General features: G+C 42.9%; 2 protein-coding genes and 1 pseudogene across 4 annotated transcripts in view; all 3 read right to left on the bottom strand.

Moving 5' to 3' along the window:
* Positions 1 to 5230: 5230 nt before the first annotated feature.
* Positions 5231 to 10330, bottom strand: LOC117657422 (uncharacterized). Of its 2 annotated transcripts, none has more exons than XM_087884373.1 (2): positions 10001 to 10330; positions 5231 to 7597 (listed from the first exon to the last, which is right to left on the bottom strand). In XM_087884373.1, the coding sequence occupies exon 2, from the start codon at positions 7171 to 7173 to the stop codon at positions 5680 to 5682; it is 1494 nt and encodes a 497-aa protein (XP_087740499.1). In that variant the 5' UTR covers positions 7174 to 7597; positions 10001 to 10330; the 3' UTR covers positions 5231 to 5679. The 2 variants fall into 2 exon arrangements, with proteins under 2 accessions (XP_087740499.1, XP_060541411.2); XM_060685428.2 differs by having other exon boundaries at positions 10102 to 10330.
* A 7014-nt stretch (positions 10331 to 17344) lies between these two features.
* Positions 17345 to 20626, bottom strand: part of LOC117659751 (uncharacterized) — a 33457-nt pseudogene continuing 30175 nt past the window's right edge. The window contains exon 3 of the transcript XR_015731772.1: positions 17345 to 17529. The product of XR_015731772.1 is annotated as an uncharacterized LOC117659751 (transcript). The remainder of the gene's footprint in view (positions 17530 to 20626) is intronic.
* On the bottom strand, positions 18044 to 20548 carry LOC148115776 (uncharacterized). Its single transcript, XM_087884278.1, has one exon. It carries the CDS (start codon positions 20546 to 20548, stop codon positions 18635 to 18637), a length of 1914 nt encoding a protein of 637 aa, XP_087740404.1. The 3' UTR covers positions 18044 to 18634.

Raw genomic sequence — 20626 nt, 5'->3', positions numbered from 1 at the left:
ACACCTACCCCGCACCCAACATGCACCCTCTGAGGTCAAACACAACCCTGATGCGGCCCTCAATGAAATTGAATCTGACATCCCTGCTCTAGAAGTTGTGGGTGCTCCATCAGTGGACGTTTTTAAGAGGAGATTGGGCAGCCAATTGTCTGGAACGATATAAGGCAGGGGTGTCAAGCTCGATTTCATTGATGGCCACACCAGGGTTGTGTTTGATCTCAGTGGGGGCGGAGTGGACGTGGCCAGGGTGGGCGTGGTGAGCACGATGTCACTTGTGTCAGGGGCGCCTGTGGTTGCCCAAGCGTTCTGCCAGAGAAAATGGGCTCCTGAGCTCTGTTTTCAGCTATGATGGCCTACAACCCTCTGCCAACAAAAATAGCATTAGGGAGGACCAGCGCGTGGCCCTCGCAAGGTCTGTTTTCGTTGGCAGAGGCACCGAGGGCCAGGCCTTTACCTTTTTCGAGGGAAGCCCTGTGGGCCAAATCTAAGCACCCCGTGGGCCGAATCCAACCCCTTGGCCTTGAGTCTGACGCCCCTGCTTTAGAGGCATGTTTTGCATACAATGCTTAAACAATGGGAGAATGTGTGGATAAAAGTTATAAAATTCACATTAAAATGAGATGATAGATGATAGCAGTGTTCCAATATTTGAGGGGCTACCACAAAGAAAAGGGGTTCAACCTATTTTTCAAAGCAGCAGAAGGCGAGACAAGAAACAATGGATGGGAACTAAGCAACATAGAGCTAAGAAAAAGTTTCCTGTCAGAACAATCAATCAGTGGAATGGCTTCCCTTCAGGAGCTCAGGGTGCTCCATCAATGAAAGCTTTTAAGGAGAGACTGGACAGCCACTTGTATGAAATGGTACAGGACAGCGGTTTGCAACCTTAAACACTCAAAGAACCATTTGGACCCATTTCCCACGGAAAACACTGGGCGTTACCAAACCTGAGTGGGCATGACTAACTCAATATCAGTCCCACCCAGTAGACACCCCCCCAGCCTACCCAGGTTTTGTCTCCCAGTGTTTTCTGTGGGATATGGGTCTCTCTCTCTCTTACCTCCTCCCTCCCTCCCATGTTTTTCTTTTTCTCCTCTTCCCCTCTTTCTTTCTTTCCTTTCCCCCCTCCCTCTCATTTTCTCCCATCATTTTCCCATTTCTCTCTTTCCCCTTTTCTCTCTCATTTCTCTCTCCCTCTCTTCCCCTTTTTTCTCATCTGTTTCTTTTTACTCTGGAGCCATTGGCTGCCCACACCCAGCCTACAGGAAAGGCTTTGTTTGCTATATTTTAATTTTTTTTAATTTAGGTTTTTTTCCCTGACGAGGGTCTGTGCCCCCTTCTCCTTGGTTCCATCAGTGTCCAATAGCCTTCATTTTTGATGTTTTGTGAAGTGCTTTCAGGTGTGGCATCTCTCTGGTGTAGTTTCGCATTCCGTTTGCAGGCTCTGTCTTTGATCCTGTTCATTCCAGATTGACAACTCTGGTTCCTGTCTCCCTGTCATCCCCCTCCCCTTCTTTGCCCATTCCCACGCCCATTCCTTACTTCCCTAATTGCTTCCCCCCTTCCTTGCATTTTATGGCAGGGTGCCAGCGAAGCAGAGTATGCTGGAGATGGCAGGCCTGACACGAGAGTTTCAACTTGATTATTCCTCAAGAACCCCCAGGAATTTTCTACTGTTCTGCATTTTTCCCTGGTCAGCAACTCTTGATGGCTAACAATTCTGCCCTTTAACACAAACCAATAGGAGCACTAATGCATGTTTCTCAAGATGCTGGCTTATAATCCAGCCAGTTGGACCATCTGGGTCTCCTGGAGATCTTCAGCATGAGTCTTTCTCTATCCCAGGCAGGAGCTGCTGCCCCAAAATTAGCTGTTCTCTCTTTTTGCAATCTGTCAGACCAGTAAGGAAAAATTTCTGGCTCTTTGCACTTCTGCAAAATGACAAGATGCCCTGATCAAGTTTTTCTAGAAATGCTTCCTTCTCCCCTATTGATGGCACAGAAGATGAGATTCAGTCACAGCTGCTTGTCCAGCCTAAAATTATCTTCAGAGGTGAGCCTGACAGTTGCTGAAGTCTATTTAACAAGTAGAACTCCACGCTTGGAAAATACTATCTGGCTTGTGGGGGATGAGCAATTCATCCTAGTGATTAGTCTCTCCAAGGTATCCATGGAGAGATCATGGGCTGCCTGCAATTCCTTTGGGGCTCAGCACCTCCTGCCTGGGACCCTTTGATCAGCTGATCTGCAGGGAAGATCCAGCCCAGCTAAGCAGGGGTGAAATCTAATTTTTTTTGCCACCAGTTCTGTGGGCATGGGTTGGGTGTGTGTGGCCTGGTAGTGGTCATGTGGCTGGGTGGGTGTGGCCATTTTGTTTTTTTACTTTTTAAAGCATTTTTAACTAGTAAAAAATGCTTTAAAAAGTAAAAAAAAAAGTTTCCAATGATCAGCACCTGACCAGCCTGACCCTCTCGCCAAGCCAGATCCAATGCCTCCTAGCCCCAAAGATTGCAAGCCTTTCTACCTCGGCCACCCAGTCTGGGAGATGACGGGGTGGGGTGGGGAGAGAGAGAAACAAATTGCTCGGCTGCTGTCCCTTTCCACTCAGCCCGAGCTTCCTGTTGTGGATTTTCACGCCTTGCTTCACACGCCCGGGATTATCACCCTCATCTTCTTCCTCCTCCTCTCCAAGTGGAAAAATGCCAGGAGCGCAAAAAGAAGCGCTTGCTTGCTCCTGCCGTTTTTCCATTTGTAAGGAAGCTTTCGTACCTTGTGAAGGCAAGTCTGGCTTCCTGTGCTAAAAATCTCACCAATACCGCTGTGCGTGCGGCTTGTGTGTGTGTGTGTGGATGTCTGGCATGGGCTGCTGCGAAGACCAGAAGCAAACACACACAGGCTTTAAAAGACCTTTGAATGAAGGCGGGGGTGGATTGGAGGGGTCACTTCCCTCCCCCTCCCTGCCTCCGCACCAACATTCAGTGCAGCGCACACACACACACACACACACACAAACACACACACACACACACACACACAGAGGGGGGGAGGCTTTAAAAGACCTTTTGAATGACTTGAGGCTCCTTCAGGTTGACCTCCAAAGAAAAGAGGAATGAAGGTGGGGGTGGATTGAAGGGGTGAATTCCCCAACTCTGGTTCAGCCAGCCGGGGATGGGACGGCAGGCACAGGCTTCTGCAAAAGACCAGGAGCAAAAAGACACACACTGAGTGCACAGCAGTACTGGTAAGGTTTTTAGCGAGCAGCGCAGGAAGCCAGACTTGCCTTCACAAGGTACGAAAGCTTCCTTACAAATGGAAAAACGCCAGGAGCAAGCAAGCGCTTCTTTTTGCGCTCCTGGGCATTTTTCCACTTGGAGAGGAGGAGGAAGAAGAGGAGGAGGGCGACAATCCCGGGCGTGTGAAGCAAGGCATGAAAATCCACAGCAGGAAGCTCCGGGTGAGTGAAAAGGGAGAGTAGCCGAGCGCTTTGTTTCTCCGGAACCGGTAGAAAAAAATGCTTAAAAAGTAAAAAAAAAAAAAAGTTCCTACGATCATGCATCGCTCAGCCGATCGTCGGAAGTTTTTTTTTAAACTTTTAAAGCATTTTTTTACTACCGGTTCTCTGGAAGTAAAAGCAGGAAGTAATGACGACTAGGCGGCTGTGCGGAGCCTCAGGTTGCCATTGCTACCGGTTCTCCGAACCACTGGCTGTCATCGCTACCTACTCGCCTGAGCCGGTCCAAATTACTGGGAGCATTTCACCCCTATAGCTAAGCCTTACTAACCCACCTGCTCTGAGGGAAGAATGTGGGGCAGGGAAGGCAACAGGAGGACTGCACAAAACAGAGGGGCAAAGAATGGCGGCTGGAAAACCATGGAGGGGGGGGGATACCCAGGAAAAAAGCTCATTGATGAGGATGAGTATCAGGAAAGGAACTCTAGGGGAGGATCCCTCCCCAAGAATTCCTCTCTTCAGGGAGGGGCGGACTCTGTGGATGAGAATTGCAAACCTTTCTCCAATTTGGCTGCTTGCTCCCATGCCTGCTGGGGGTTGCTGTGGGGGGGGGGAGAGGAAGCCAAGGAGAGGAAAGTACCCTCCCTGTCAAATACCAGGGAAATCAGAAGATCCAGACTGTTCAAATGGGTATAAAGATTTCTTGCAAGCTTAAAATCTCTGCAATAATCTGAACAACAATCAAAGCAATTTGGAAGTATGACACTTCCAGTTGATGTTGCGGTGATATCAGACACAGGGAATGGGTCTCCACATTCCCTGGGCTGAGTTCTCCCTATTGTGGCCTCCAAGAGGAGCCAAAGCTGGTGAAGCAAAGAGGGGCGCCCTGTGAGGTTGTGGAATTGCAGCTCTCCTGTCTGACCGGGGGTTCTTTTTCCCTTTCAGCCATAGTAAGAAGAAGAGACATCCTAAAGTTGTCTGCCACAAAGCTGGGACAACCGAGGAACAACTAAGACTGGTACTGGAGTGAAGTAGGTGAACAGTGATTGAAACTGGGGGAGAGAATTCCTTTTTGCCTTAAACGTAACCCCAAGGAACAATTTAAAACTATTTGCTCAGAACTACTTGTTAAAGGGATGATGAGTAAAGACCAAGATGCCCAGGAAAGGGAGGAGCCAACAGAAGAAATGGAGGAAATGATTGCGCCGAAGAACCAGAGAACAAAAGATGTTGAGGAGATAACAATGAAAATAACAGTAACAGATGAATTAAATCAGGGGGAAAATATATTAAGAGAGTTGAAAAGAGAATTGGAGATACAGGAAGATACTTTTGGAAGGGACATAGGAGCCCGGGTAAAAATTTTGGAAACTAGGCAGTGGAAGAGAGTAGAGGTGGGAGAAAAACCTAGATTGAACTGTCAAGAAGTAGATGCAGATTGAGATAAAGATCCAAGGGAGGAATATGAGAGGCAAGCAAAAAAATAAAGCAGAGCAATTAAAGTACTGAAGCGGGCAAGAGATGATGGATAGATGAGTTTTCTTTTTGTTGTTGTTCTGATTTGCTTTTCTTTTTCTCTCTCTTTTCTTTTGTTTTTTTAGGTAGGTGATATGACTAGAAGCTAGGTAGGACAGAAAGAAAATGTCCTTTAATATAGGGTGACATGATTAAAAGTTAGAATAAGAGATAGAAATAAGAGAAAGGGGAAACAGTGTATACATTTTATATAATAAAATAAAAGCAATAAGAGAAAACATGGAATAACTGAACAATGACAGACTGCAACTTAATATGTGTTTATTATTAGAAATATAAAAGTTGGTTGAAACTTGGAAAAAAACAATTTGGAAGTAGATATGAATCAAAGAAATTCAAGGTGGGCTGGATTTAAACCTCTTGTGGGCATGAAGGGACACATTACTAATGGCATGTTTGATCCCTGCTGTCACCATGAATTCTAGGCAGAATGAAAATGACGGCTGCTTCCAAGGGCTACTTGTATGTAGTGGGAAATTCTGGCATTCAAAATCTGGAGGACACCAAGGTAGAAGATGGAAACTCCAATCGTGGGAATTCAATAATCAATATAAAAAAACACCATCCAAAAGCCTTCTTGAAGAATTCCACACTTCTGCAAAAGGAAATATCATGAAAGTTCTGCTGAAAACCAGAAACAGGTAATTAGCTTTATCAAGGCTGTGAGTCCTTTGGTCTCTCATCAGGTTGGAATTATGACTGAAACTTTTCTCGACATTCATACAATTTGTCCTGGAAATGAGTCCTCCGGTGTTTCATTAGGCTGGAATTCTGACTGAAACTTTTCCCACACTCAGGACATTCATACGGTTTTTCTCCTGTGTGAGTCCTCTCGTGTCTTGCCACACTGGAAATATGACTGAAACTTTTCCCACATTCTGGACACACATATGGTTTCTCTCCTGTGTGAATCCTCTGGTGTGTCACCAGGTTGCAACTCTTACTGAAACATTTCCCACATTCTGGACATTCATACAGTTTCTCTCCTGTGTGAGTCGTCTGATGCATCACCAGGTTGGAATTACTACTGAAACATTTCCCGCAATCTGGACATTCATACGGTTTTTCTCCTGTGTGAATTGTCTGGTGTTTTCTCAGACTGAAAATATGACTGAAACTTTTCCCGCATTCTGGACACACATACGGTTTTTCTCCTGTGTGAGTCCTGTGGTGTGTCACCAGGTTGGAATACCGACTGAAACATTTCCCACATACTAAACATTCATAAGGTTTCTCTCCTGTGTGAGTCCTCTGGTGTTTCACCAGGCTGGCATTATTAATAAACCTTTTCCCACATTCTGAACATTCATACGGTTTCTCTCCTGTGTGAGTCCTCTGGTGTTTCCCAAGGCTGGAATTATTAATAAACCTTTTCCCACATTCTGAACATTCATACGGTTTCTCTCCAGTGTGAATCCTCTGATGTGTCACCAGCTCGGAATTATTACTGAAACATTTCCTACATTCTGAACATTCATACGGTTTTTCTCCTGTGTGAATCCTCTGGTGTCTTTTCAGACTAGAAATATGATTGAAACTTTCCCCACATTCTGGACACACATACGGTTTCTCTCCTGTGTGAATCCTCTGGTGTGTCACCAGGTTGGAATTCTTACTGAAACATTTCCCACATTCTGCACACTCATACAGTTTGTCCTCTGTGTGAGTCCTCTGGTGTGTCACGAGATTGGAATTCTGGCTGAAATTTTTCCCACATTCTGGACACACATACGGTTTCTCTCCTGTGTGAGTCCTCTGATGTTGCACAAGGCTGGAAGTGTGCCTGAAACTTTTCCCACAATCTGGACATTCATACGGTTTCTCTCCTGTGTGAGTCCTCTGGTGTGTCACCAGGTTGGATGTGTTACTGAAACATTTCCCACATTCTGAACATTCATACGGTTTCTCTCCTGTGTGAGTCCTCTGGTGTTTCACAAGGTTGGAAGTCTGACTGAAACTTTTCCCACATTCTGGACATTCATACAGTTTCTCTCCTGTGTGAGTCCTCTGATGTGCCACCAGGTTGGAATTCTTACTGAAGCATATCCCGCATTCTGGACATTTATACACTTTCTCTTCTTTGTGAGTCCTCTGGTGTTTCACTAGGCTGGAATTATGACTGAAACTTTTCCCACAATCTGGACGCTCATACGGTTTGTCCTCTGTGTGAGTCCTCTGGTGTGTCATCAGGTCGGAATTATTACGGAAATATTTCCCCTATTCTGAGCAATCATACGGTTTTTCTCATGTGTGAATCCTCTGGTGTCTTATCACACTCGAAATACGACTGAAACTTTTCCCACACTAAGGACACACATATGGTTTCTCTCCTGTGTGAGTTCTCTGGTGTGTCACCCGGGTGGAATTATTTCTCACACTCGACACTCATACGGTTTCTCTCCCGCGTGAATCGTCTGATGTGATATCAGTTTGGAATTACATCTGAAACTTTTCCCACACTCTGGACATTCATATGGTTTCTCCAGGGTATTGAGTCCTCTTGTGTGTCACCAGGTGGGAATTCCTACTGAAACATTTGCCACAGTCAGGACATGCAAAGGGTGTCCCTCCCATATGAGTCTTCTGGTGTATTACCAGGGTGGAGTTGTGACTGAAAAGATTTGAAAAAAGAAAAAAGTATACATTACAATAAGCAAACATGCCACAATAAAGAATAATCTCTTACATTAGTTATGATTTATTTGACACATTTGTGTCCAATTTCAAATATCCATTCAGCATCTGTGTCAGCCCAATCTTTAAGCATGGTGTCATATTTATTTATTTTATTTATTTTATTTTTTAAATTTATATGCCGTCCATCTCCGAAGACTCAGGGCGGCTCACAATACATTTAAAAAAAAACCATTCTAAAAAGATTTAAAAATTAAAAAGCAATTAAAAACTTTAAAAAGCATTCACACCATTCATGGCTGGATCTCGCCAGATCGCAAAGTGAGATCAACCGCCCCAGGCCTGCCAGAAAAGCCAGGTCTTCACCGCTTTTCAGAAGGCCAATAGGGTGGGGATGGTCCGGACCTCAGGAGGTAACTGGTTCCAGAGACCTGGGGTGGCCACAGAGAAGTCCCTCCCCCGCCAGCCGGATATGACAATGCCAATTTACATACCATGCTTGTTGGTTTTACAGAAAGGGAATGCCATGAAAGAGAAGGTGGAAAGTCACAGAGAAATTCTGTGCCTTAAACAGACAGAATTTGGAAAAAAAACTTAAATTGGAAAGGGAAGATGGTAGTGGAATAACTAGAGGAAGCAGGACTGGGTTAACAGAATATAAAGATAAACTCTCCACAGGGCATTTTATTCCAACAACAGAAGTCACTTTGGAGCTCAATCAACCTGCCTCTTGTGCACACCAGTCTCTCTTCCCCAAAATGCTCTGCAGGCATTTTGGCCAAGACATCCCAGGCCTGTCACTTAACCTGAAATGTTCTTATCTTTCGAAATACAGTGCATTCAGAAAGTATTCAGACTCCCTTTACTTTTGTCAATTTTGTTGACAAAAGCTTGATTCTACAGCTGTTGAACTTCATTTTTCCCCTCCTTAATCTACATAGAGTACCCCATAATGACAAAGTAAAAATGTCTGTAAATTTAGTAAAAGGAAAAAAAGTGAAATATCACATTGGCATAAGTATTCAGATCCTTTGCAACAGCACTTGAAATTTAGCTCAGGTGCCTCCCATTTCCCTTGATTGTGCGGACATGTTTCTATACCTTGATTGGAGTCTACCTGTGGTAAATTAAACTGATTGGACATGATTTGGAAAGGCACACACTCTCCATAGAAGGCCTCTCAGATGACAATGCATACTGTAGCAGAACAATAGCCATGAGGTCAAAGAAAGTGCCTGCAGAGTTCAGAGACAGGATTATTGCAAGGCACAGATCTGGGGAAGGCTACCATAAAATTTCTGCTGCACCAAAGGTTCCTAAGGGCACAGTGGCCTCCATAATTCTCAAATGGAGAAGAACATTTGGCACAACCAGGACTCTTCCAAGAGCTGGTCGTCCGGTCAAACTGAGCAATTGGGGTACAAGGTCCTTAGTAAGAGAGGGGACCAAGAACCCAATGGTTACTCTGACTGAGTTTCAGAGATCCTGTGTGGAGATGGGGCAGAGTTGAGTGGAGCAAAGCTGAATGGAGCAAAGTACAGGGATATCCTCAATGAAAACTGACTTGAACCCTATTGAATATTTTTAGGCACCTAAAAATAGCTTTCCATCAATGGTTGCCACCCAACCTGACTGAGCTTGAGAGGACTTGCAAGGAAGAATGGCAGAAAACCCCCAATCCAGGTGTGCAAAGATTTGAGGCTGTAATCGCTGCCAAAGGTGTTTCAACAAAGTACTGAGCGAAGGATCTGAATACTTATGTCAATGTGATATTTCAGGTTGTTTTGTTTTAATAGATTTACAGGCATTTCTAAAATTCTATTTTCACTTTGTCATTATTGAGGCAGATGAGAAAAAATGAATTTCAACAAGTGCAAAATAACAAAGTTGACAGAAGTGAAAGGGGTCTGAATACTGTCCGAATGCACTGAACGTGGGTTCCTATTGACACAGAAATAAACTCCTAAGAACTTATTCATGTGAACAATTATGTGTATTTCAGTCTGCAAAAGGACTCAGGAGGGAATTCGCTCAAATGCTTTAATCTGTTTTTTAAAAGTTGGGGACACTGAGAGAGGAAATGGTGAAAAAATCCCTTTTGCCCATGAAACTCGTCGCTTGCCAGGAAAACGACATGTCAATAAAACCACAAGGCTTTATATTTCTCATATATATATATATATATATAGATAGATAGATAGATAGATAGAGATATATATAGATATATATATATAGATAGATATATACATACATACATACATACATACATAATATATATATATATAAAGATTTCTTAAAATCTCCCAGCAGAAAATCACAGGCAGCAACTTTAAATCCTGCAGCAAAAGGATAATAAAAACATTTGGGGGAGAGAAAGAACCTGCAGCAAGAGCAGCCCTCATGTTTCATTCTTGTCCCTTCGCTGCTTCCAGGCCCTGCAGGAACCCAAAAGGCTTCTCCTCCGACCTTCCCTCCACTCACCTCCCAGGAGCCGCTTCCGCCCTCCGAGCAGCACAAGAGGCTCCGCCGTCGCCTCCATCCTCCTCCCGTGGGTGACCCGGAAGAGGAACTTCCTCTCTCCTCCTCCTCTCTAGCAATCTAATAATCTATAGTTCCCATTCGTTCCAGCTCGGCCTCACTCCCTCGGTGGTGATGTCAATACTAGCAATGCCGCTGCTTTTCTCTTATTCTCTGCTATCGAGGCGCGACTGTTGCTTCTTTCTACAGCGCCATCTAGTGTCATAAAGTTTAAAATCACCGTCGTCCGATTTCTACCCTGAAGCGTTTGTAAGAGTCAGCCATCAAGTCTTATTGGACTCCCACCGAGCACAGGAATAGCTTTCGTCCATGACAATCTATGCTTTACCTTCTCTTTCAGGTCTCCCAAGAGGACACAGTCATTTTCCCTCTTGCTCCAACTAAACCAAAGGAAAACGTCCAAGGAGGGGAAGGACTATAATATCCAACCTGAAAGTGCGCCTCCCTTGGGGGCTGGTGAAGATTGTTCCAGCCAATTTTTACATCTCAGGGGGTGCAGGATAAGTCTTGGAAAGCTGCCTTGGCAAATGATTGAAGCTGTAACAGTGAAGCTGTTGAATGGAAGGCTCTTGAGTCAAGCCCTTCTGCCCTTTGGGGTCTGGTAGGGATGCCCTCATTGTCACTCCAACTCAGCCAGGAGATTCTTTTGCAGGAACTGAACCAAGGAAATCATCCGTGGAGACAACACAATGTGCCATCAGGCAGAGACAAAGTGCACCTCCCTTGAGGCTCCGTGAAGTCTATTCCTTCCAGTTCTCTCTCTTGGGGGTGCAGGATAACTCCCTAAAACTATATTTGCAACTGAGGGAAGCTTGAAGAGTGATGCTTTCCACATTTACCTTCACAAGATTAGGCAGGTGCTGCATCATAAAAGTTGATAAAGATCTTGTTTGTAGGTGAAGCCTTAAAGACCCTGCTGTTCCGCCAAGCTGGGCTATCAATGTCATGATTTTTAAATTGGGTGTTTTAAATGTTTAGGGTTTTAAATCTGAGCCGAAATTATGTAATAATTTTAATTATTTTTAACTGATGTTTGTCTTTGTGTTTTTAGTAGGCTGTACACCGCCATGAGTCCTTCAGGAGAAGGGCGGTATAGAAATAAATTTATTTATTTATTTAAGCAATTGCCATGGGGTGGTTACATCTGGCCGCCAAGGCCGGTCTGGAAACAGCAAAGGACTGGCCTGTGGTGACTTTGCCAACAAAAATGGAGCTCCAGAGGGCCACGTGTGGCCCTCCCGATCTCTGTTTTCGCTGGCAGAGTGCCCAGGCCACTACAGGCGCCCCCAACATGATTGACAAACGGCCTTGAGGTGGCCACACACCCCCTGAGGTCAAACACAACCCTGATGCAGCCCTCAATGAAATTGAGTCTGACATCCCTGCTCTAGAAGCTGTAGGTGCTCCATCAATGGGGGTATTTAAGAGGAGATTGGACAGCCAATTGTCTGGAACGGTATAAGGCAGGGGTGTCAAACTCGATTTCATTGATGGCCGTAGCAGGGTTGTGTTTGATCTCGGTGGGGGCAGAGCGGACGTGGCCTGTGGTGGCCCAAGCGCTCTGCCAGAGAAAATGGGCTCCTGAGCTCTGTTTTCAGCTACGATGGCCTACAACTCTCTGCCAACAAAAACAGCCTTAAGGAGGACCCACACACTGTTAGAAAAGTTTTTAGTTTAGGTTGTAGAGGTCAATAAGATCTTGGAATGTCCCAGCAGCTACAATTAAGCCAGATTTCTTTTATCAAGAAAAACTTTGTTTATTTAAAATCAATAAACTCTTTACATTTTAAATCACAGAACATGTATCTTGGTCTTTATTTATTTCTGAGGTAAATATGCCTAGAGCATAATCCCTTCTTCTCTCTTTTCTCCTTTTGCTTCTGCCTGTCTCCTATGTGTCTCTCAATGTGTGCGTGGGTAAAAGGGGTCATATTTATAGAGTGGCTAAGCCACTTCCCCTTCAGTCCCTTAGACAAAATGGAGGGAAAGTATAAACACAAAACCATCCTTCCGGTATAGACAGTGTGGTTCAGTGACACTGTTTTAGATAATTATCTGACAATTCCCCTTCTGACAGCGAACTATACTGTCACCCAAAGTCAAGATTACATATGCATACAATTAAAATGACAAACATAACTTCTTACACAAATATAGATGCTGATCTATATTAGCCAAGGACTTTGTAAGTATGTCAGCAGTTTGTTCTTCTGTTTTTATATAAATGACAGATGCAAAATTTATTTTGACCATTTGGCATACGTTTTCCATGTTGCATCTTTCAATTAATTCAATTATTTTTTTCTTTTTGCGAAAGGCTAAGCCCCTTCTCAGTTTGAGTTATTTGGATGCCCAAGTATCTATCTACTTGACCTAGGGATTTTAAAGTAAATTTTCTCCCTACAATTTCTGCAAACTTATCGCATGTGGCTTTGTTTGGCCCTATGTAAAGGAAGTCATCCACGTAGACTAATATTTTTTCAAAAATATTGTGTGCCCTTTTTGTAAACAGGCATTGGTCAGCTGGCGAGGTGGTGAAACCTATTGACCTCAGTAATTTGGTGAAGTGTTCATACCACATAAGACCTGATTGTTGGAGACCATATAGGCTCTTTTGTAGTTTCCAAGTTAAGCCCTCTTTTCCTTCAAAACCGGGTGGCTCCTTGACATAAATGTCCTCTTTCAGATCAGCATTGAGGTAAATGAGGTAAATGTGCCTAGAGCATAATCCCTTCTTTTCTCTTTTCTCCTTCTGCTTCTGCCTGTCTCCTATGTGTCTCTCAATGTGTGTGTGGGTAAAAGGGGTCATATTTATAGAGTGGCTAAGACACTTCCCCTTCAGTCCCTTAGACAAAATGGAGGGAAAGTATAAACACCAAACCATCCTTCCAGTACAGACAGTGTGGTTCAGGGGCACTGTTTTAGATAATTATCTGACACGCACGGCCCTCGCAAGGTCTGTTTTCATTGGCAGAGGCCCCGAGGGCCAGTCCGCTGTTTCGAGGGCAGCCCTGTGGGCCAGATCTAAGCACCCCGTGGGCCGAATCCAACCCCTGGGCCTTGAGTTTGACACCCCTGCTTTAAAGGCATGTTTTCCATATAAAATAATGCTTAAACAATGGGAGAATGTGTGGACAAAAGATCTAAAATTCAGATTAAAATAAAATGATATGGTAGTGAGATGATAGAAGTGTTCCAATATTTGAGGGGCTACCACAAAGAAAAAGGGGTTCAACCTATTTTCCAAAGCAGCAGAAGGTGAGACAAGAAACAATAGATGGGAACTAATTGAGGAGGAAAGCAACCTAAATCTAAGGTAAAGTTTCCTGATAGTGAGAACAATTAATCAGTGGAATGGCTTCCCTTCAGTAGCTCAGGGTGCTCCATCAATGGAGGCTTTTAAGAAGAGACTGGACTGGACAGCCATTTTTTGAAAATGGCTCCCTCTCCCCCACTCCTCACCCCCACCCCCAGATAATAACTAAGGAAATTTGGCCACATTCTTTCTGTCTCTGGAAAGATACCAAAATAAACCATGCATTGCAAAAGGAGTGACTGTCAGGCTGTTAGAGCACAGCGCCACGAGGTTGCCTCAAGGGGAGCAGATGGAGCTGAATCTCTCTCCCCCCACTCTCTCTCTCTCGCTTCCCCACTGCAGCAGAAAACAGCAGGCAACCCTGTCTCTCATCTCTCTCATCCTTCTCTTTCTCCCTCTCTCTTTCTCCCTCTCTTGTTTGTGTGTGTGTGTGTGTGTGTGTGCGCGCACGTGTTCCCCCTTGAACCATTTCCAAAAAAAGGGCGAGGGTTGGGTTTGTTTGAGGTTTTTTTGCTGATCTTGTTCTTTCTTCTTTGGGTGCTTTTTACCGTATGATTTAAATCAAGAGTCTTTTCAGGTTCCTAGATAAATGAAGCTCTTTCGTCCCCCTGCTGTGGTTCCCTGATGGCTGGCTGCCCCCACTCACTCCTCACCTGTCCTGAGAAGAGAAGGGCGACAGTGGCAGATGGAGACTCACTCTGTATTCCAGAGTGGAAACGAAGCGCCCCTCTACTTGCCTCTTTTTCCAGCCCTTGTTAGGAGATGCGCAAACTTTCTCCACACCTGGACACTGGCTGGCCTGCCCGGCTGCAGCCAATGCTCCGCGTCGTAATGGACTCCAGGAGGAGGAGGAGGGGACCCCGTCTCCTCCATTGTGCAGCATGCTAAGTTTAAGTGCAAAAGCAGTAAACAGCCATGGAGGCGGCGAGAGGAATATGGGGACTTTCTCTGCCCCGAGACACCGGCTGGGGCGCATCTCCCCAGATGAGCAATTCATCCTAGTGACTAGTCTCTCCAAGGTATCCATGGAGAGATCATGGGTTGCCTGCAATTCCTTTGGGGCTCAGCACCTCCTGCCTGGGACCCTCTGATCAGCTGATCTGCAGGGCAGAATGTGGGGCAGGGAAGGCAACAGGTGGACTGCACATAACAGAGGGGCAAAGAATGGCGGCTGGGGATATCCAGGAGAAAAGCTCCTTGATGTGGATGAGTAACGGGAAAGGAATTCTAGAGGAAGAATCCTCCCCAAGAATTCCTCTCTCCAGGGAGGGGCTGTCTCTGTGGATGAGAATTGCAATCCTTTCTCCAATTTGGCTGCTTCCTCCCATGCCTTCTGGGGGTTGCTTTGGGGGGGAGGGAGAGAGGGAGCCAAGGAAAGTGCCCTCCCTGTCAAGCACCAGGGAAATCGGAAGATCCAGACTGTTCAAATGGGTATAAAGATTTATTGCAAGCTTGAGATCTCTGCAAGAATCTGAACAACGATGAAAGCAATTTGTAAGTATGAGCTTCCAGTTGACATTGCAGGGATATCAGACACAGGGAATGAGTCTCCACGTTCCCTGTGCTGAATTCTCCCTGTTTGTGGCCTCCAAAAGGAGCCAAAGCCGGTGAAGCAAAGAAGGGCCCCCTGTGAGGTTGTGAGATAAAAAGAAGAAAAGGGAAAAAATTAGCAAAGATTCTTAATGTGGATAACAAACAAAATGGATACTTTTTCAGGCTGCTGATTGGAATTGTGGATTGTAGAGAGACATCTTCAGGAGAAATAAGATCATTTCAACGCTGAACATTTGTTTTGGAAAAACCTTGAATCCAGATAGTGATAACAGCCGTGAGAACTTCTGAGGAGGGTTTGTCTGTCTGTAAGACTTGACTTTGATGATAAAAAAAAAGAACTACAACACAACTTTAAATTGGAATAATACTAACCAAGAAAGAATAAAATGGCGCAGGAATTTATGGAAATGATGAAAATGATGCATCTATCACTGAAAACGGAAGTGAGGAAAATAATTACAATGTTGCATGGAAAACCGAACCCGATGATTCAAAAATTGTGTTAGAACACATTCAAGTTGACAAGAAAATAACGAAGAAGCAAGAAATAGAAATAGAAAATAAAGAGGAAGATAAAGACCATGAGACTGACTACGAAAAATTAAATGATCATGTGGGTAGTAAAAATAAAAAGAAAGTTAAAGAGTACATTGGAATTAACAATGGAAAAAAACAGAAAGGGTGGAAAGAGACAAAGAGAGAAGAAAGGGTGGAAGAGAAAGAATATAAAAAATTTAAAAGATTACAATGGGATTAACAGTGGGAAAACAAAAAAGAGGGAAAAGGGATGGAAAACTATGGGGAAAAAAAGAAAAAAGGGAGAAAGAAATGAAGAGATATATGTTGTATACACTTAGAATTGAAATATGAATTGAAATAAGATTTGTTAGAAAAAGATGAGATTGTGATATTAATTAAGTAATATAAAATAATGGAAAATTATATGGATATATGAATGAATTGAAATAAGTTTTAGAATATGAATGTTTAAATAAATGAGATTTTAAATTGCACTGTTGGAACTAACAGCTGGAATATTTTTAAACTTAAGGAAAACTCTAACAACTGGAATATCTTCAACTGCATATTTGGAATCTAATTAAAAAAGAAAAAAGTTAGTTCAAAGTATGAACTAACTAGGTTGTGGTGAAAATAGAAATGATTAAGATGTTTTTTGAAGAGATATAAATATGTATGTTTGACAAAGTAATTGAAAATTAGAGACAAGATTCAGGAAAAGCAATTTGATTTATTATTATATAAAGAGAAAGATATATCAGTTATGTAATTAACTGATTTTTATTAAGATGATGGATTGTATCATTTGAAATAAGATTTAAAGAAATGCATAAAACAATTTGGTTTATTATTTTTATAAGAAATGCATGATTGTAATACTACATAACTGACTTTTATTAAGATGCTGGATTCTTATTATATTGAAATAATTGATAATTGAAAATAGTGATTATATCAAGGGAATATAAGGAAATATTAGGAATTACATTATGTGGTGAGATTTGAAATTGAAGGGGTTTAAAATAGAGATGAATGGAAAAACTGAATTTGGTTAACAGTAGTGGTTAGGATGAAGGGTAATATTGGTCTAAAAAAAAGAGTTAGAGAGGATAAATACTAAGGCAAAAAGGGAATATATAAATTGTGTTGAAATGACTAAAAATTGTTTAAATTTGTGAAACAGACAACACTCAGAAAAAATACATTATATGTTTGTTTGTCTGTGTAAAAAATAAAAAAAACTTTTATTAAAAAAAAGTTGAATTTTAAAAACAAACTAAGATGCTTTATAAGGAGGAGATGTTTTGAAGGAGATGTTGTTACTTTTTCAAAACACAAAGGACATCATGGAGAAAGGATTTAAGAAGATTACGGAAAAAATGGAAAATACTATACGAGGGATGATGAGTGAAGACCAAGATGCCCAGGAAAGGGAGGAGCCAACAGAAGAAGTGGAGGAAATGATTGCGCCGAAGAACCAGAGAACAAAAGAAGTTAACGAGATAACAATGGAAATAACAGTAACAGATGAATTAAATCAGGGGGAAAATATATTAAGAGAGTTGAAAAGAGAATTGGAGATACAGGAAGATACTTTTGAAAGGAAGATGGGGGCCCGGGTAAAAATTTTGGAAACTACGCAATGGAAGAGAGTAGAGGTGGGAGAAAAACCTAGATTAAACTGTCAAGAAGTAGATGCAGATTGAGATAAAGATCCAAGGGAGGAATATGGGAGGCAAGCCAAAAAAAGCAGAGCAATTAAACTACTGAAGCGGGCAAGTGACGATGGATAAATGATTTTTCTTTTTTGTTGTCGTTCTGATTTGCTTTTCTTTTTCTCTCTCTTTTCTTTTGTTTTTTTAGGTAGGTGACACAACTAGAAGGTAGGTAGGACAGAAAGAAAATGTCTTTTAATATAGGGTGACATGATTAAAAGTTAGAATAAGAGATAGAAATAAGAGAAAAGGGAAACATTGTATACACTTTTATATCATAAAATAAAAGTAATAAGAGAAAACATGGAATAACTCCATGGCTTAGAGCCTGGATATCCACAAGACCACCTTCTGCCACCAATAATCTCCTACCGGCCAATACGCTCCCACAGAGAGGGTCTCCTCAGGGTGCCATCGGTCCAGCAATGTCGACTGGCGACCCCCAGGTGTAGAGTGTTCTCTGTGGGGGCACCTGCCCTCTGGAACGAGCTACCCCCAGGGATATGACTGATACCGGACCTCTGTACTTTCCGCCAGGCTCTGAAGACTTTCTTGTTTCAGCGAGCCGAGCTGGCTAAAGATTTTAATTGATTAATTTTATGGGTAAGGGGTTTTAAAATTGGAAAGCCAAATTGGATTTAATTATTTTTTAAACTATTTTAATTTTCATATTGTATGTATTTTAACCCTGACTGTTCACTGCCCTGAGTCCTTCGGGAGAAGGGTGGTATAAAAATTTAATAAATAAATATATAAGTAAATAACTGAACAATAACAGACCGCAATTTAATATGTGTATTATTATTAGAAATATAAAAGTTGGTTGAAACTTGGAAAAAAGCAATTTGGAAGTATATAAGAGTCAAAGAAATTCAAGGTGGGCTGGATTTAAACCTCTTGTGGGCATGAAGGGACACATTACGGATGGCATGTTTGATCCCTGTTGTCACCATGAATTCCAGGCACAATGAAAATGATGGCTGCTTCCACAACACAATCATGTGGCCCAGGGATCCATGTCCTGTCCTCTTTTCCCAAAATAAGGTTCAGTGATCTCCACCGCTTAATAACTCACACATTCATTGACCATAAAACCGTAATAGATAGGCCCCATTACCATTATATCTCGAGGACTACTTGTATTTAGTTGGGAAATTCTGGCATTCAAAATCTGGAGGACACCAAGGTAGAAAATGGAAACTCCAATCGCAGAAATTCAATAATCAATATAAAAAAATACCACCCAAAAGCCTTCTTGAAGAATTCCACACCTCTGCAAAAGGAAATATCATGAAAGTTCTGCTCATCACCAGAAACAGGTAATTAACCTATATCAAGGCTGTGAGTCCTTTGGTCTCTCATCAGGTTAGAATTATGACTGAAACTTTTCTCGACATTCATACAATTTGTCCTGGAAATGAGTCCTCCGGTGTTTCATTAGGCTGGAATTCTGACTGAAACTTTTCCCACACTCAGGACATTCATACGGTTTTTCTCCTGTGTGAGTCCTCTCATGTCTTACCATACTGGAAATATGACTGAAACTTTTCCCACATTCTGGACACACATATGGTTTCTCTCCTGTGTGAATCCTCTGGTGTGTCACCAGGTTGGAACTCCTACTGAAACATTTCCCACATTCTGGACATTCATACAGTTTCTCTCCTGTGTGAGTCGTCTGGTGCATCACCAGGTTGGAATTACTGCTGAAACATTTCCCGCATTCTGGACATTCATATGGTTTTTCTCCTGTGTGAATTGTCTGGTGTTTTCTCAGACTGGAAATATGACTGAAACTTTTCCCGCATTCTGGACACACATACGGTTTTTCTCCTGTGTGAGTCCTCTGGTGTGTCACCAGGTTGGAATACCAACTGAAACATTTCCCACATACTAAACATTCATAAGGTTTCTCTCCTGTGTGAGTCCTCTGGTGTTTCCCAAGGCTGGAATTATTAATAAACCTTTTCCCACATTCTGAACATTCATACGGTTTCTCTCCTGTGTGAGTCCTCTGGTGTGTCACCAGCTCGGAATTATTACTGAAACATTTCCTACATTCTGAACATTCATACGGTTTTTCTCCTGTGTGAATCCTCTGGTGTCTTATCAGACTAGAAATATGATTGAAACTTTCCCCACATTCTGGACACATATACGGTTTCTCTCCTGTGTGAATCCTCTGGTGTCTCACCAGGTTGGAATTGTAACTGAAACATTTCCCACATTCTGCACACTCATACAGTTTGTCCTCTGTGTGAGTCCTCTGGTGTGTCACGAGATTGGAATTCTGGCTGAAACTTTTCCCACATTCTGGACACACATACAGTTTCTCTCCTGTGTGAGTCCTCTGGTGTTTCACCAGGTTGGAATTGCGGCTGAAACTTTTCCCACATTCTGGACACACATACGGTTTCTCTCCTGTGTGAATCCTCTGGTGTGCCACCAGGTTGGAATTCTTACTGAAGCATTTCCCGCATTCTGGACATTCATACAGTTTCTCTCCTTTGTGAATCCTCTGGTGTTGCACAAGTTTGGAATTCTGACTGAAACATTTCCCGCATTCTGCACACCTATACAGTTTGTCCTCTGTGTGAGTCCTCTGGTGTGTCACCAGGTTGGAAGTGTTACTGAAACTTTTCCCACAATCTGGACACTCATATGGTTTCTCTCCTGTATGAGTCCTCTGGTGTGTCACCAGGTTGGAAGTGTTACTGAAACATTTCCCACATTCTGAACATTCATACGGTTTCTCTCCTGTGTGAGTCCTCTGGTGTTGCACAAGGCTGGAGGTGTGCCTGAAACTTTTCCCACAATCTGGACACTGATACGGTTTCTCTCCTGTGTGAGTTCTCTGGTGTGCCACCAGGTTGGAAGTGTTACTGAAACATTTCCCACATTCTGAACATTCATACGGTTTCTCTCCTGTATGAGTCCTCTGGTGTTTCACAAGGTTGGAAGTCTGACTGAAACTTTTCCCACATTCTGGACATTCATACAGTTTCTGTCCTGTGTGAGTCCTCTGGTGTGTCACCAGGTTGGAAGTCTGACTGAAACATTTCCCACATTCTGAACATTCATACGGTTTCTCTCCTGTGTGAGTCCTCTGGTGTTTCACTAGGCTGGAATTATGACTGAAACTTTTCTTACACTCTCGACATTCATACAATTTGTCCTGGAAATGAATCCTCTGGTGTGTCATTAGGCCGCAATTCTGACTGAAATTTTTCCCACAATCTGGACGCTCATACAGTTTGTCCTCTGTGTGAGTCCTCTGGTGTGTCATCAGGTCGGAATTATTACGGAAATATTTTCCCCATTCTGAGCAATCATACGGTTTTTCTCATGTGTGAATCCTCTGGTG

This window comes from Pantherophis guttatus, chromosome 2 (assembly GCF_059756535.1).
Source record: "Pantherophis guttatus breed Tessera chromosome 2, ASM5975653v1, whole genome shotgun sequence".
Taxonomy (NCBI): domain Eukaryota; kingdom Metazoa; phylum Chordata; class Lepidosauria; order Squamata; family Colubridae; genus Pantherophis; species Pantherophis guttatus.
This window is presented reverse-complemented; position numbering and strand designations above follow the sequence as displayed.